The following is a 15853-nucleotide window of genomic DNA, read 5'->3' as shown; positions in this document are numbered from 1 at the left end:
TGTGGATGACACAAGATTGGCCATAAATTCATAATTATTGAAGCTGACTGATGAGTACCTGAGGGTCCATTATACTATTTTCTCTAGTTTTAAAAATATTTTTGAGAATTTTCCACAATAAAAATTAATTAAAAATTATAGTTTAGTTTTACAAATGTATGTTTAGTTGATAGATTTTAACAATACTAAAAGAATATTCTGCAGTAAGTAAAATTTATCTGAGAAATTTAAGGATAGTTTCATATTTAAAAACATAACAATAAAATTTTTCACCATGATTCAACTACAAAAAGCCATAGAATCCTTAGAATACACACTACACAGTAGATGGCAAATAACATACTCATAATGACATTTTTTAAAGCTACAAATAAAAAAACCCACTTCCTTTACAAAGTGCAAAACCAAAACTAATGACGAGGGTACCAAAGCATTGTTTCTGAGTGTGGTCCATGGACTACTGGCATCTGGGGAGGTAATTGTTAAAAGTGAAGAATTGCTGAATCATGAGCACTGTACATTTACTGGCTGTAAACATTGCACAATAACTCCTCCGTTGATTTCCATCTGTCTTCTATCATCATTTCTATCATCTCACTTCCCCAAAATAACCCCTACTCCTAGTCCCCACCCCAGCGACTGAGAACTGATTTAGTTATATCTCAGTGACTTTATAAAAAGTATTCTAAAAGAAAAAAAAGTATTTATGTCTCATCTCATGATTGAAGTCCTTCTCATCCTAGCCTAGCTCAGATTCCATCTGTGAAATTGTGAAATCTCAAATTGTGAAGTTCTTCCAGACCTGCCCTCCTGACTTTAGCCAACTTAATTGCTAGGGTGTTGTATTGTCTTCTATTTTGTAATTTAATAGAATATATTCTTACTTGTTTACATGTATGTCTTTTTGACTGGATTATGAATAACTTTTACTCAGGGAAAAAGACAAATGGTTTTTATTTTTGTCTTTGCATCCTGTATCAGTAAGTATACTACATAGAATTTATAATAATAATGTAGTTGTGCTTTAAAGATAGTAGGTTTATTCAAAATTAGTTTTGTTTTCATACTTTGCTGATTATATATAGGTCCAGTTATTGATAACACAAAAAGAAAATATACAAGCCTGCTTTAATATAGTTTTTTTTTTTTTCTTTAATGTGGTGTTAAAAGACTACATGTGAGAGTTTAGGAAAAAAGCAAAGGTAGTTACTTCATCACTTTTAAAAATCTGCTATTAAAAATGACTTTGGTAATTATGTTATTCAATCATTTGTTTCATTTAGCATTGTTAAACACAAATCTATGTATTTAAAGATTACCTTGTAACTACTTTATGCATTTTATCATTGCTTAGTATTATTATATGTTAATATTTAATATATAAATAATTTTAAAAGTAGATAATAAAACTACTTAAACCTAGTTCAGTATATAATAGTAAGAGTATTTGACATTAATGATTTAAATAACTTTAATATATTTTTGCATTAGTTGAGAAATTCATGAAAGTATTTTTATGTATTTAATTTCAGTTGTGTTGCTTGATACAACAACTGTGCTGGGAGAGCTAGGATGGAAAACATATCCATTAAATGGGGTAAGTTTAAATATCTTTTTAATATTGTCTTTGTTAGGTTTTTAGGGTCTCATAATAATTAAAGAACACTGGATTTTTTAGTCTATTTATTATAAAGTTTGGTATATAAATTAAATCCCATAGAACAAATTAAAATACAATTAGAACTGGTAATCGATGGGGTGATATGTGAACATCCTTGCTTTCTTCTCAATTTGCAATTGTTTTTTAATGCTGTGTTTACACATAGTAACATTAGCATACCTCCCATATATTTCCTTTAGAAAGAAATTAATATGTGTAAGTTCATATATGTTGTGTATGTGAAACTTGATAGGCTCATTGAGTATTTGTGCACAAACATGATGTTAGAGTATCATAACATCAGCGGATTTTACAAATATAATTTAGTTTTAATAGAAAATATGTTTTCTAAAGCATTATGTGTTTTTTGAACTTGGCAAAAAGATACATTGTGATTAAGTTTTTGTTAGCTGGAAGTAGTTGTATTTGAAGCTTTTAAGGATGTGTAATTTACAAAATACAGTTTTTCAGGTACCAACATTTAACTATGATTGTACTTGACTTTTTATATGTTTTGATATCTTTTATATCATTTTCACATTGCTCTGTATTTCTACTTCTTGTTTTCTTATTAAGCTAAAATAACAAAGGTGGTTGGTGAAGAGTTTTACTTAGATTTTTGTCTGTTTAAACAAAATATTCAATAATAGAGGCAGTCAAATGTTTTCAAATACACTGAGTTAGCTTTTCTAAAGAAATTTTATTTTTCTCATTCATAATACTCTTGATATTTTTACATTGCTTCTTGTATTATATCTTCAAATTTAAATTTGAAAGAATTTGATCTAAACATATTTTATTCTTTTAGAATCTGTCACATATTAGTGTTTGAATTTGACATTTTATATTAACGGTTATTCATTATACATGTATTTTCTGACTAAAATATTCTATGAAGAATTAAAACATCCTTTCTTTGTGTAACAGACTATTTATTTCTTTGGATGTTTTTGCTTTATACTCTGTGATCTTATTTTTCTGAAATTCTCATTTTATTCTTCTTGAGCTCTCATCAAACTGCTTCTGAGATATATATCTTAAACTAGAATTATACTTTTATTTCATTATCTTATTTCTATTAAAATAAATAAACATCTGTATTTGTTGAGTATTTTAAGTAGGTCATGTTTATCATGTTACTTTTAAGAAAGGAATGAAAATTTTTCTAGAATACCTTTCCTACATATGTGTGTGTGTAATCTTGTAAATGACAAAATGTATACATCACATAAATAAGTTTTAAAGAAAACAGACAATTTAGATTTTTTTCAATTATAATGAAGGGAATAGATTGGTAATAACGGAGCTTCACTTAATGCTATTTATAGGCTAAAATAAGTAAGGGACTAGGCTGTAAGGATGAAGAATTTTGAAAAAAAAGGCTACTAAAATGCCAAGAATGAAAATAATCTAGACATCAGTATAGGTTAAATAATTTGTGATCTATGGGAACTGTTAATCAGTTTATAAGTTTTAAATCAGCATTTATATTCGTAGCTTACAACTGTAATTATATCTGTTTGAAATTGTATAAAGTTTTTGAGTCATGCCAGTTTGAATGACCATTTTAACAATTACCTTTTTACTGACATTAATTTAGTCAGTTTTACAAATATGTCATGAGTAAAAAAATGTAGATTACGTATAGTGGGGAATATATGATATAAAGTATATCTGGCATGTTTGAAATAATGTATTTCCTAGGAATAACTTTTTCATTGAAAAATATCTTTTTCTAGCCAGACACAGTGGCAAGTGTCTGCAGTCCAGGCTACTCAAGAGGCTGAGGCAGGAGGATTGCTTGAGGCCAGGTGTTTGAAGCTGCATCGAGGTCATAGGCTATGACCATGCCTATAAATTGCCACTGCACTCTAGCCTGGGCAGCAAAGAGAGTCCCCTTCTCTAAGAAAAAAAAAAATGTATTTCTATAAAGAATTGAACTAAGATATTTTTGAAATCCTATAAGTGCTACATAAAACATAACAAATTTAACCAATGATTCCATACTTTTTTTTTTTTTTTTTACTTAAAAATAGTCATTCTATCAGTAGTGTCATGCTGATGTAGGTATAGGATTAGGCAGTCACCATGTGCCTGTGAACATACCCAGAAGAGGTCATTTGAGTAGGAAGTAAGCATCCATTGTTAGTGGTTATGGAAAAAGAATGAAGAAATGAGCAAATGACTTTTTTGGTTTATAGAAATTAAAACAGAATATATTAATTTTCTGAAACCTTTGTCAATTCATTTATGTCAACATTTAAAATATACTTTATTTTCTTTTAGGTACTGTCCTGAATTCAATTTAATAAACTTCTATTTTAAGCTCCTGTGTGCCAAGTACCCTGTTAGTGTGCTTAAGACAGATTTTTCTACCCTCAAGGAGTCTTACAGGGCAGAGATAATTTTACACAATCATTAGGCCAAAGAGAGTGTTTTCAGGTAGTTTTGAGAAATGTTTTATGAAAGAATAATTTTAAAAAGATTAATTCTGGTTAGAGAAAATTGGGAGTAAAAAATAACATATTAACTCTTTTTTTAAAACTTGGATTGAAACACATATGGGGTAGGAAAAAAATGTAGAAGGTACCTTCTAGGTGAAGGGAATGGATTGAGAAAGGACAAAAAAAAATATTAAATGTATGCATTAAGTTTTAGACATGTTGAGAATCATTTGAAGTGTTGGGATGCAGTGGAAATAATTATATGGCTGAAGTGGAGGCATGCAGTGGGAAATAAGACTTTAATCACAGGCTAAGCCATATCGTGAAAGACTTATGATTTCACTAAGTTGATATAGATAGTGCTTATCTCAGACCCAGTAAGTTGTTTTAAAAACTCATTTTAATGTATACATGATGGATCAGATCTTTGTTACATAGCTGTACTGGGCTTAGATATAGGCACTCTAGTATTCGTATCAAATATCTTTTCTACAGTGGAGTACCCTTTAATCAAAAATTAGGACAAAATTAAATGTTAGGAGAAAAAAATCACTATTGGATATTAGGTTGCAGTTTACTTTGATAATCACAATTAGAGATTGGAAAACTTTGTCTTTCTCAGATGCCAAATATTGGTTTTGAATACCATATATATATTATTGTGTGTGCTGTGGCTTAGATGATCATTAGGGCTTGAGTAATGCAGTATAATACAAGATATGTGATCATATGTATCAAACATAGTGAATTAGTATGAGGATGTTTAGGATGAGGCCCATCCACATTCATGAGGGTGGGCATATCATCTTTACTCAGTCTGCTGATTCAAATGCATTTAATCTCTTCCAGATACATCCTCACAAACACATCCAGAAATAATGTTTACCAGCTATCTGAGCATTCCTTAGTCCATTCATGTTGATACATAAAATTCATATGCACAGTTTGGAAAATAGGAATACATGTCATGAATGTCTAAATAAAAGTCATGTGTACCTAATAACTATTTTTTATTAATAAAAGAGGCATAGATTATAATTAATCTGTGTAGAAAGATACTTTATTCCCTAAATTACAGCCCATCTTTTCCTAATATTGTTCCAAAGATGAAAAATCAAAGATTGGATCTATTATGATAGAGAATATCTACTAATGAATAATTCCTATTTTTATATTATTTTTATATTTCATGTAGTAAGAATTAGTTTATCATAAGACTTCAGTATTATATTTTGATTCATTTTATAATACATTTAAATTATCCAAAACTACCAAGTACGTGTTTGAATTCTTTCTAAAAATATAAACCTTGGTGATAATTTTTGTTATTAAAGATGGATTTAGTTACTGTTTTCAAAATTGGTATCTATATTATTTTTCTTCTTAAAATCTTCACAACATAATAGTAGTGTTCTAAATATCCAGCATGTTAATTTCAATTATGTTTTTTCATATTTCAATAAATACATTAGGTTTTGTGAATTAATTAATGATCTAAATGTGTATTTCCTTAATATCAATGTTATAAGACATTTTATAGCTGTGAGATCTTAATCCCCCTTTGTCCAAAGGAAAGAGCATACTGGTAGTACCCATCTCATTAGATTATTGGAAAGATAAAATCATTTAATATATGTAAAGAACTTAAAAATGTCTGGTTCATAATAAACATTTTATAAATATTATTGTTAAAAGTACTGCAATAACCCTAAATATTTTAAAGTCATGAAAAATCTAGAGATGCCTATATAGACTTCTTTTTACAGAATCACATTTTCATCACGTATCAAATATTTTTTTCTTATGAACCAAAACGAAAATATTATATTTTGTACCTTCATCAAACAAACAAAATGAAAGTATAAATTGAGTGTTTTGTCATTTAAATAAAAATATAATGTAAGTATAAACTTATATATTTAATCTTTCACTGCACATTGTCAATGTGAAAAATACTGTTCTGAGTAGTGGAGGTAGTGACTGGGGATGTGTGGTCAATACAAAGATATATGAAGCCTTCTACAGTAGTTATGATCTTTAACTGTGAATAGTGAATTCAGCCTTGCTTGATACATATAGCATATGTTTTGATTACATATAACTAAGTTAGCCTCACAACCAAGAATTCACAAAGCAAATATCGAGGGTAATAACAGACAAATCCACTGACCTTAGATGTGAAACTCAAGTGTGCAACAGCAGATGAAAAACTGCTACATTAGAATTACTCAGAAGAATCTGAAGGCCAGTTTACTCAGCTTAATTTGTTCCCTGAAAGCACTTCTCTAGAAAAGAGTAAACCTGGTTACTAATGTAGAAGGGACAGATAAATGAAACATAATACTTTAAAATACATAATATTTTAAGAGCGACCTGTAAACGAACAGCCTCCTCCTACACAAAGACCCATGGGATAGCTGAGTCTATTTGAAGAAGATCATGTTAAGTACCCCAGCTTTCTCTTCTATTTATTTGCAGCTGGAGGAATACAGTCTGCAAACCCAGCCTTTGTTTCTTGAGACCACTCCTTTCAGCAGCTTGTCCCCATTAAAGCAACTGTCAGTAGAGGTGAGCTCATAATTACCTGGAGAACTCCTGTGGATCCTGTGGGCAAACAGAAAGGAACACATGGCAATCTAGGGTAGAAGGCCTCCTGTGTTCAGGGAGGGCGACTTTTGATGTTGTCTTCTCCTGCGCTCTCTCTTTCTTTATTTAGATCCAAGTTTCTGATGTATTTCATTTTCCTTCTCTCTGAAGAATTGCTTTTAACATTTCTTGTAAAGGCAAGTCACCTGGCAAGAAATTCCTTTAATTTTTGTTTGTCTGGGAAAGTCTTTATTTATCCTTTACTTCTGAAGGATAATTTCACAGGGTACAGAATTCTAGGTTGGTGGTTTCTCAACACTTGAAATATTTCTGTCTATTCTTTTTTTGCTTGCATGGTTTTCTGAGGAGAAGTTGGATGTAATTCTTATCTTGCTCCTCTATAGGTAAGGTGATTTATCTCTCTGGCTTCTTTCAAGATTTTTTCTTTATATTAGATTTTTTTTTTTTTTTGCATGAGAACATTATCAGAAGTTTGAATACAGTATGCCTAGGTGGTGTTTTTCTGAGATTTATCCTGCTTGGTGTTCTTTGAGCTTCCAAGATCTGTGGTTTGGAGTCAGACATTAATTTGGAGGAAATTCTCACTCATTATTGCTTTAAATATTGCTTCTGTTCCTATCTCATTTTTTTCTTCTGATACTCCTGTTTACACATATGCTATACCTTTTGTAATTTTCTCACAGTTCTTAGATATTCTTTTTGTTTTTTTTTTTTCAGTCTTTTTTTTCTCTTTGCCTTTTAGTTTTGGAAGTTTCTGTTGTCATATCATAAACCTCAGAGATTCTTTCCTTACCTGGGTCCGCTTTACTGATGAGCTCATCAAAGGCAGTCTTCATTATGTTACAGTGTTTTTCATCTGTAGTGTTCCTTGGAATTTCCATCTCTGTCCATATTATCCATATTTTCTGGCATGTAGTCTACTTTTTCTGTTAAAGCCCTTAGCATTCTAGCCATAGTTCATTTATTTTTAAATTTGTGTTCTGATAAATCCAACATCCCTGCCATATCTGACTCTGGTTTTGATGCTTGTTCAGTCTCTTCAAGTGTGTTTTTTGCCTTTTAGTATGTCTTGTAATTTCTTGTTGAAAGTGGACATGATACATTGGGTAAAAAGGACTTCAGTAAATAGGCCTTTAGTCATGTAGTGGTAAGCTGTAGGGGAGGGAAAACTTTCTATTGTCCTATGATTAGGTCTCAGTCTTTTGGTGAATTTGTGACCCTGGCCTGTGAACTTCACCAGTGCTTCTCAGCACTCCCGGCTTAGGTGGGACAGGATGGTTAGAGGGGCTTGACTTTGGCATTTCTCCTCTCCGCATAGAAGGCTAGAGATAGTTAGAGTTGGGTATTCTCTTCCCACAGGTCAGTTAGGCTCTGATAAAACCCCGACAATCAGGCTGTCATAAAATAGTTTCTCCTGATAGCAGGCCACGTTAAGAAAAACAGAGGATTTCGGATTATTTCACAGTGGCTCATTTTCCCTTCCCTCGGTCAGAAGCATGAGGAGATTTTCTCTGACGCTCACTATGAAGACATAGTAGAGCTACGGAGATAAAATTTCCAAAAGTGTGGAGACTCTCTATGACTGCATTGCCCTGGAGTTTTTAACTCTGAGTTGTTCATAGTGAGCCTCAGGAATTGTCAATTATAGTTTAGGCTTTCCTACCCTGAGAGGTTTCCGCAGTTTTACTCATGGGTTTCTGTTTCCTTAAGTTATGATTCTCCTTGTCCACAAGTCAGTCTCTCCAATTTTGCAGGCCATGTTACCCTGTGTCCTCACTTCTCCAACTGGGAAGAGGTGTTGGTTTTTCAGTTTGCTCAGCTTTTTACTTGTAATAGTGAGGCTACTTCTAAACTCCTTACATGCTGGACTGGGCAAAATATTGTCTTTTCAACAGATACTACATATTAATTATATATATTACATATTATTATATATATTTTCACAGATACTATATAGTTAGATGAAGCATTTGCTCAAGTGGTTTCACAAATAATGATTTCACTTAATTTTCCCCAATCTTCTTTTCCTTGCATGGAACTGTCTGAAATTTTCACTCTCCTTATTTCAATCACTATTAGGAGCATTTGGCTTCATTTTCAAGCCCATTTAATCTAAAAAGTAAATCAAGCTTTTATGTGTTTGTTTGCATGACATTATTACTATTTTTCCTTACAAATCAATAAGGAAGACTTCAGTGCTTTCCTGTGGTGTGCACGTCGAGCAGTAGACTGTGGAACTCCCAGGAGCTCTCAGAAATTTATTTCCACATATCTTGACTTCACAGGAAGAACCATGTAAATTTCTGCCCCACATAGCCAAATTATTAATGTGTCATGGGTCTCCCATAAGAATTGCACTTAAGCATTTTACATATTTTATTGTTTAATCTTAATAATATCTATGGGAAATAAATATTGTTAGCACTGTGTTTATAGATGAAAAAAATGAGCCAGAGAAAAGTTTGAGAACCTATGCAAGTTTGTGGTGACATTAACTTAAGGAAGTGGTATTAAAGCTAGCGTCATCTCAATTACAAAGCCAGGACTATTAGCCATTACAGTGTAGCTATAACCATGGATTAATTTTTGACATTGTAATTAATGCTGTGGAGAGTGTAAACCTATAAGGCTGATCAAGAGCAGACTTAATCTAGTTACAGAGTTGGTAGAAAGACATGGATTTTGTGTTAAAAGATACATAGTTATTGAAAAGTACTCAAAATATTAATTCATCTTTGAGGACAAAAGGATATTCCATAGCTAAGGATGGTTAATCATTCACAGATGTTTAGTTAGTGTCATAAGAATATATGGCCCATATTTAGATTGTTTTAATATTTTGTTTGCTTAGAAAGGAACTAAAGAAATATTCCTGTAATGCGTCTCTTTTATATTTATTTCTTTGTACCTCATATATAATAATTTACTGTGTCTTTATGCATGTCTATTATTGACTATAGGATAATTTAGCGTAAAATATGGACTAGTCTCAGTCCAAAAAATCATGTAGAAATAGCTATGTCAGGAATATTAGACTGCTTGTCATTCTCAAACTGTCTTCCAAGTATATTGTCCAACTAAGAGTCTTACTGTTAGTGCCACAATGCCCTCAACCACACCTTATTGAGACAAAGGTGGACATGTAATCTAAAGACACCCAATTCATTGGCTGACCAGCTACCTGTCACCTCTCTCATGTGGATTTCCCTAACTGGCTAAATTCATCCGACTCCTCTTTTACGAATTAAGGATTTCTAATTCAAGAGCCCAGGGGAAATAACGACCAGAAACTTCTGCCACAAAGATACATTATAAGATACATGTAGAAGGGTTAGAGTAGGGGGGCTGTGATAAACCCAATTCATGTGCAAGTAAAAGTTTTAGGAAAGCAGGAAAAACAGCAGTTAAAGGAAACCCATTCAGTAGTAAGAGGAGAACATAGCAGATGCAGAGAAAAAGCAATGAGAAAAGGAAAGAGTTGGGTAGTCAGTACCTCAGATGCTGGCAGGTGGTTGCTGAATCTCCAGATATAGTTCTTAGGTATTCTTAGAGTGAATTTCTTTTACTTAGACTGCCAGATTGTACATGCAGATTGTAAACATAACAACAACAATAATAATAACAAAGAGAAGGCAGTGAAACACTGGTACTCTTGAAGCAGAAAAGGAAGCAGGAAAGGCCATGGAAGGTAAAATTTCACTGAGGAGAAAATAGGAACATGAATCATCCAGAGCTGCTGGGTTTGGCTTTCTTTTATCAACTCATGCATTTGTAAATGACCTCCCCTGCATGCAGGCAATACAGGGAAACAGGTGAATGAATACCCGTGGTTTATTATAGTGCCCATAATTTTTAAAATATTTAATACCGTAGCACCTGTCTTGTGTCTCACTTCTCACTCTGCTATCTCAGAATATTCCTTTCTATATAGCAACTTCTGCAAAGAAAATACATTGCTGCCTAATTTTTCACTAGTTGAAGGAAGATGTATTGGATAATGATGAAATTAATTCTATGTAAGGAAAAGAAGTAACAGAAAAACAGGTAACAATGACTTAGGAAATCAGATGTGAAGTGTAACTGATATCTGTGAATATGTAATTAGCTTTATATTTTCTGGGCAGCTGGAAAGTATGTATGGAATTCATTTTTCCAGTATGCCTACTGTTCTTTAATAAATAGCCTTGATGATGTCTTCTGGTAAACATTTTTTTTTTCAAAGGTACAGGCTTTAAGCCAGATTTCCTTGATGTATATAAATAATATTTTCTTTTTTCTGTGTATTTTTTACATAGTTACTTACAAAGCTTTAAATTCCAGTCTCCTACTTCCAAGAGAAGTTTCCAGTTGTTTCTTTTAAAATGAATTCCCATATTGTAAAAAATAAATTAGGATTCTGGTTTTTTCAGCATGTTCTAATTGTCTTAATTAGAGTCATTACAAATATTTATAAACTGTTTAATTTATGAATAAAAAGTATACTCTAAATCCAAAGCAAGCATGTATGAATTCTAAATTCTCTTAGAAAACCCTAGGGGATTATTAGTAAGTTTCTTAACAACTAGTTGAAATGTTAGACTAGATATTTTTATAAATTTGATTGCTATTTTAAGTGATCAATTTATTCTTATGTTCCGCAACCGACTACCAAATCCTGTTGGTTTTACAACTCTGAAAGCTCCTTCAAATTAGTCTATCACCACTTGCATCTATTATTCTATCATCCAGTTTGACTTTTCATCATTTCCTCTCCAAATTACCATGGTTGTGTCCCAAATTGTTCACCTGCTTTGGGACTTTCCTTAAGCCCTTCCCCCAACCTTTCCAATCCTCTCCTCATCCTGTTGCCAGAAGGGATCTTCTAATCATATCCATGTCCCTAACCTATTAAGGATCCCCACCCACCATTTAACAAGCACTTGTATCTCTGTCTTCATCTTCTGATATTCCCTGACCTTCAGTCACCTCTACCTTCCATTTTATTCGAAAGATACATATTTGGTAGTTTATGCATGTAGCTTGCTTGCTCTTGTATCTGGATATAGGACCTTGCTATTGTCTATCTGAATAGTTCTCTTTTATCTCTTTTTATTCCAACCCCCACCTTCTCTATCTAGCTTTCTCATATTGGTCTCTTAAGACTCAGAAGATTCTCTACCATTTCTAGAAGAATTATACTGCTGACGGTTGAATTAGAAAACCCCTTTTCTGGGACAGCAGAAATTCAGTGTATATCGTAGCATTATCTCACAATATTTAAATGCCTGTCTCTTACTCATCATGAACGGTTAGAGTAATGGATTGTGTGTTTTATTGCTTTGTCAGTTAGGCAGCGTAGTGATTGGCATAAGAGAGATGCTCAATAAAAGTTGATCGAATAGCTAAATAGATGTATAAGTTACAAATTATTTTAGATAAGATATTGGTTAAAGGCTATATTTTGCAACTCTAATTGGAGCTAGAATAATTTGGTATTAACTTTGGGTAGAATCAGCTGTGAAAAAATTAAATGGTTGTGAAAATTGAATTGTGTTCTTATTCATCATTGGTCATGAGTACAGGTAGAAAGTTTAAAGTGTGCTCTTATTTTTGTAGTTTAGACAATCCAATCCATTTTCTTATTATCAATTTTCTCAGTAAAATAGCAGTTTAAAGGTGGCAGGGAAAGATATTTTACCTACGGAGTAAAAAGACTATAAAAAATCTTAAAGCTATTTAAGCGATGCCTATCAAGACATAATAATACACTTCCAAAGAATTAATGACTGGTTTAGAACAGTTGATGATCTGAATCACATGTGGGAAATATTAACCCCAGATGATTATTAATCCTGCACCTTGTTATTAAGATGAGAATAAAAAGTAGAACATATGGATTTTTAATGGATGATAGATGGACTGCAAATCCTAGAGAATTTATACTAACCAGTCAAGCTTTCAAAAAGCATAGGTCAGCGTTAAATGTTAAATAGGTTTTTGTAATCTGTGTTCCATGCAATTAGTATTTTGAACTAATGTACCATAGGAAGCAATATAGGTTCTTAAAATGGTTTGACTTTGTTTTATTTTAGCAGAACAAAACCTGTTGTGCTAACAAATATAATGCTTAACTTAGTCTGCATCTCCCCCATAATTAAGTAGTAATGTATACAAAAATATTTCAATGAAATTAAAGAAGTCTTTCAAATTAAAGAATGAAACTAGGATTTGTGTGCATATTTTCCTCACATGTTCATGCATCCTGCAGACCATGTTTGGGAAGGAAAATTAAATTTGTGTTGTTGGTTTTGATAGTTCAATTTAATAATGTTATTAATATAAACAAATTATACCCTTACATTAAATGCAATGCTTTCTGGTACACCTTAGAAAGAATTTCTTTTATGGCTATCAGTGAAAATTGGTATATATTTCTTGCAGTAAAGAATTATGTACAACCAACATATTAGAGGTAATTTTTATTCTTTCTATTGATAAATATTATACTAGTTGTTTGGATGACCATAAGTCCTGGTTTGCCTGGAACTTCCCTGGTTCATTTTTGTTGTCTTAAAATAATTATTGATTGTGCCATATTTATTTTGAAAAATGTCCTTATTTGGATAATAAATTATATTATCTCTCTGATATTAGTTTGGGTCATGCCAACTGTTATTGCAAATAAATCCCAAGTGTATAATAATCCAAACACAAAATAAAACTATTCCCACTTTTGTAATAGATTAAAGTGAGTATTTCCACTTGGCAGGAGCTCCTCTTCCTCCTCTCAGTAGAGAGGGTAACTTTGCTTCTAAAATGTTTAGAAATGCCACACAGTACTTCTATTCATACTTCGTTGGCTATAACCCATTCATATTGCTATACTTAAAGACAGGGGAGGCTAGGAAATGTGAGCTAGCCTGGAAAGGAGAGGAAATGGATTTTAGTTGAACTGATTAAATTACTAGATATTATCCACTATCCATTCTCCTTTTTCTTCTGTCATTAACAGAACTTTGATTTTGAGGCAGTGGTGTGACCAACTAAAAAATATCCCTATAGTTTATATTCTATTTTGTGGCCAGTTGTGACCAAAAGACTACGTGTGAACTGATGAGAGATAAATGAAGGTCGTTTGTGGAATTTACAGGAAGGCTGCTTAAAACGAGCTCTCTCAACTGTTAAGAGTAAACCCTTTTACCTGATACATAGTCCCGTTGCTCTCTGGAATGTAAATATGGTATCTGGGGCTCCAGAAGCTATCTTGAACCTTAAGGTAAATTTGAGGATGAAATCACTTTAGGATAATATAGATCCATATCGTACAACTATTAAAATTATATTTATGCTATAAATTTCAATAATATGAGAATGTTACCCTAAATGATGTTAAATGAGATAAAGAGCAAAAGATTTCTAATGTTTATTAAAAAATATTTATGCTACAAACATGAAAGAAAATAAAGCCACTTATTAAGAGTTTTTTTTTTCCTATAGGTCATGAAAATATACATTTGTTTTTTGTTAATATGTTCTATTTTTTCAGTTGTTTAAAGTATGTATATATTTCTTTTGTTATCAAAATAAACATTTACTAAATGCATATTTTGTGTTCAAATATTTATTTTATTAAATTGTAATTACTGTGTAAATTTAAAATGATGTATGTGTGGCTCAGTGTGGATAAATATTTTCCCAATAATCAAAAATTAGAAGTGCTAACAGATAATGACTTCACAGCACCTTTGAAATTCACAGTTAATATATAACATTGACATATATTAGATATATGTAGAAAAACACCTTAAAAATCAATTACATGTTTAAATTAGAAAGAGGAAGTATAAGCAGAATCAATAGATAACTAAGAGATGTTATTTATAACTGATATAAGAAATCCCAAAGAAGGAAAGCCTGTTTCAATTCAAATGGTAGAAATTGTGATTTATAGAAAAAAATAATTGTCCATGTTTATGAGTTCCTAATTTGTTCTTTCATTCATTTATCCATCCTTCCATCCATCCATCCAATCCATCCTATCCATCCAGAACTATGCGTCAAAAGCTGATATGCTTGATGTTAAGACTGAAATAAGTAGCAAAGGCATGCTACTTAAACCCAGTAGTGACAGACAGACATTAATCAAATAGGTAAGTGTAAAATAGCAAACAAACATAAGTTTTGTAAAAGAGAGATGCCACTGGGGTTTAAAATAAGGGATTTAATCTAGTCAAGAAAATAGAAAAAAAACGGGCTTCTCTAAATGACTATATAGAAGGGAGACAAAGGAAAACTAGGTACTAAGAAGAGAAAAGATGGAAAGAAAATATTTCTTAGGAAGTGGGAACAGAATTTGCAGGGAACATTACAAGAAATGTATGAAGGCGCATATAACTGTAAATCAGAGAGAGAGAAAGAGAGAGGGAGAGAGAAAGAGAGAGAAATGTTTCAAGCAAGAAGAGATAGAAAGTGAAAGAGAAAGTAGGCATATTAACAAGCAAAACCTTATTGACTTCAGGAAGAATAGTGGTAAAGCTTCATCCCAGGGACTGGTAACTTAATAGACTAATTTTCAATGCAGTAATAATGTGCATATGACAACTAGAAGCTATCATGAGCTAATGTCATTGAATATCATCACATAGTCCCCACCTATGATATATCCATCTAGATATATAAGTTTATAACATTCCAATAATGTTTTTTTTTCTTACAAACTATTATTTATGTGATGGTTTCCAATGGCTTTTTAAGATTTAAAATCTCTAAGCACCCAATTATAATCCATTCCAGAGAGAAGGAATAAAATTTGAATGGTGAAAAACATATAAAGTGAATATTCACAAATATTGTCTACCTTTTTACTAGTTTATCCTCAGCATTTAACTTTAATTGTAAGCACAGAATAGACAGTCAATAAATATTCGTTGAAGTGAAAAACTGAATATGTTGATTAATTATTTTGAATATTAGTATTACTATAGAAAAATATATTTCAAAAAAGTTCACAGAGCACTTAACATATTATTAGCATTATGCTTAGCTTAATTGATATATTATCTATCAAGTTTAAGACTTTGTGGGATTATATTTTCATTTCAGTGGAAATCTGAAAAACAGGTAAAAGCAGATAAAACTTCAGTGGAAAAATATGAATGTTGCC

General features: G+C 31.8%; 1 protein-coding gene across 1 annotated transcript in view; it reads left to right on the top strand.

The window, feature by feature from the left end:
• Positions 1-15853, top strand: part of EPHA6 (EPH receptor A6) — an 836036-nt gene that overhangs the window by 59277 nt on the left and 760906 nt on the right. The window contains exon 2 of the mRNA XM_045557615.1: positions 1533-1597. Within this exon, the coding sequence (XP_045413571.1) occupies positions 1533-1597 (65 nt within the window). The remainder of the gene's footprint in view (positions 1-1532; positions 1598-15853) is intronic.

The sequence above is a fragment of the Lemur catta genome, chromosome 1, assembly GCF_020740605.2.
Source record: "Lemur catta isolate mLemCat1 chromosome 1, mLemCat1.pri, whole genome shotgun sequence".
Classification (NCBI taxonomy): domain Eukaryota; kingdom Metazoa; phylum Chordata; class Mammalia; order Primates; family Lemuridae; genus Lemur; species Lemur catta.
The sequence above is the reverse complement of the archived record's forward strand: the minus strand, read 5'-3'. Positions and strand labels throughout refer to the sequence as shown.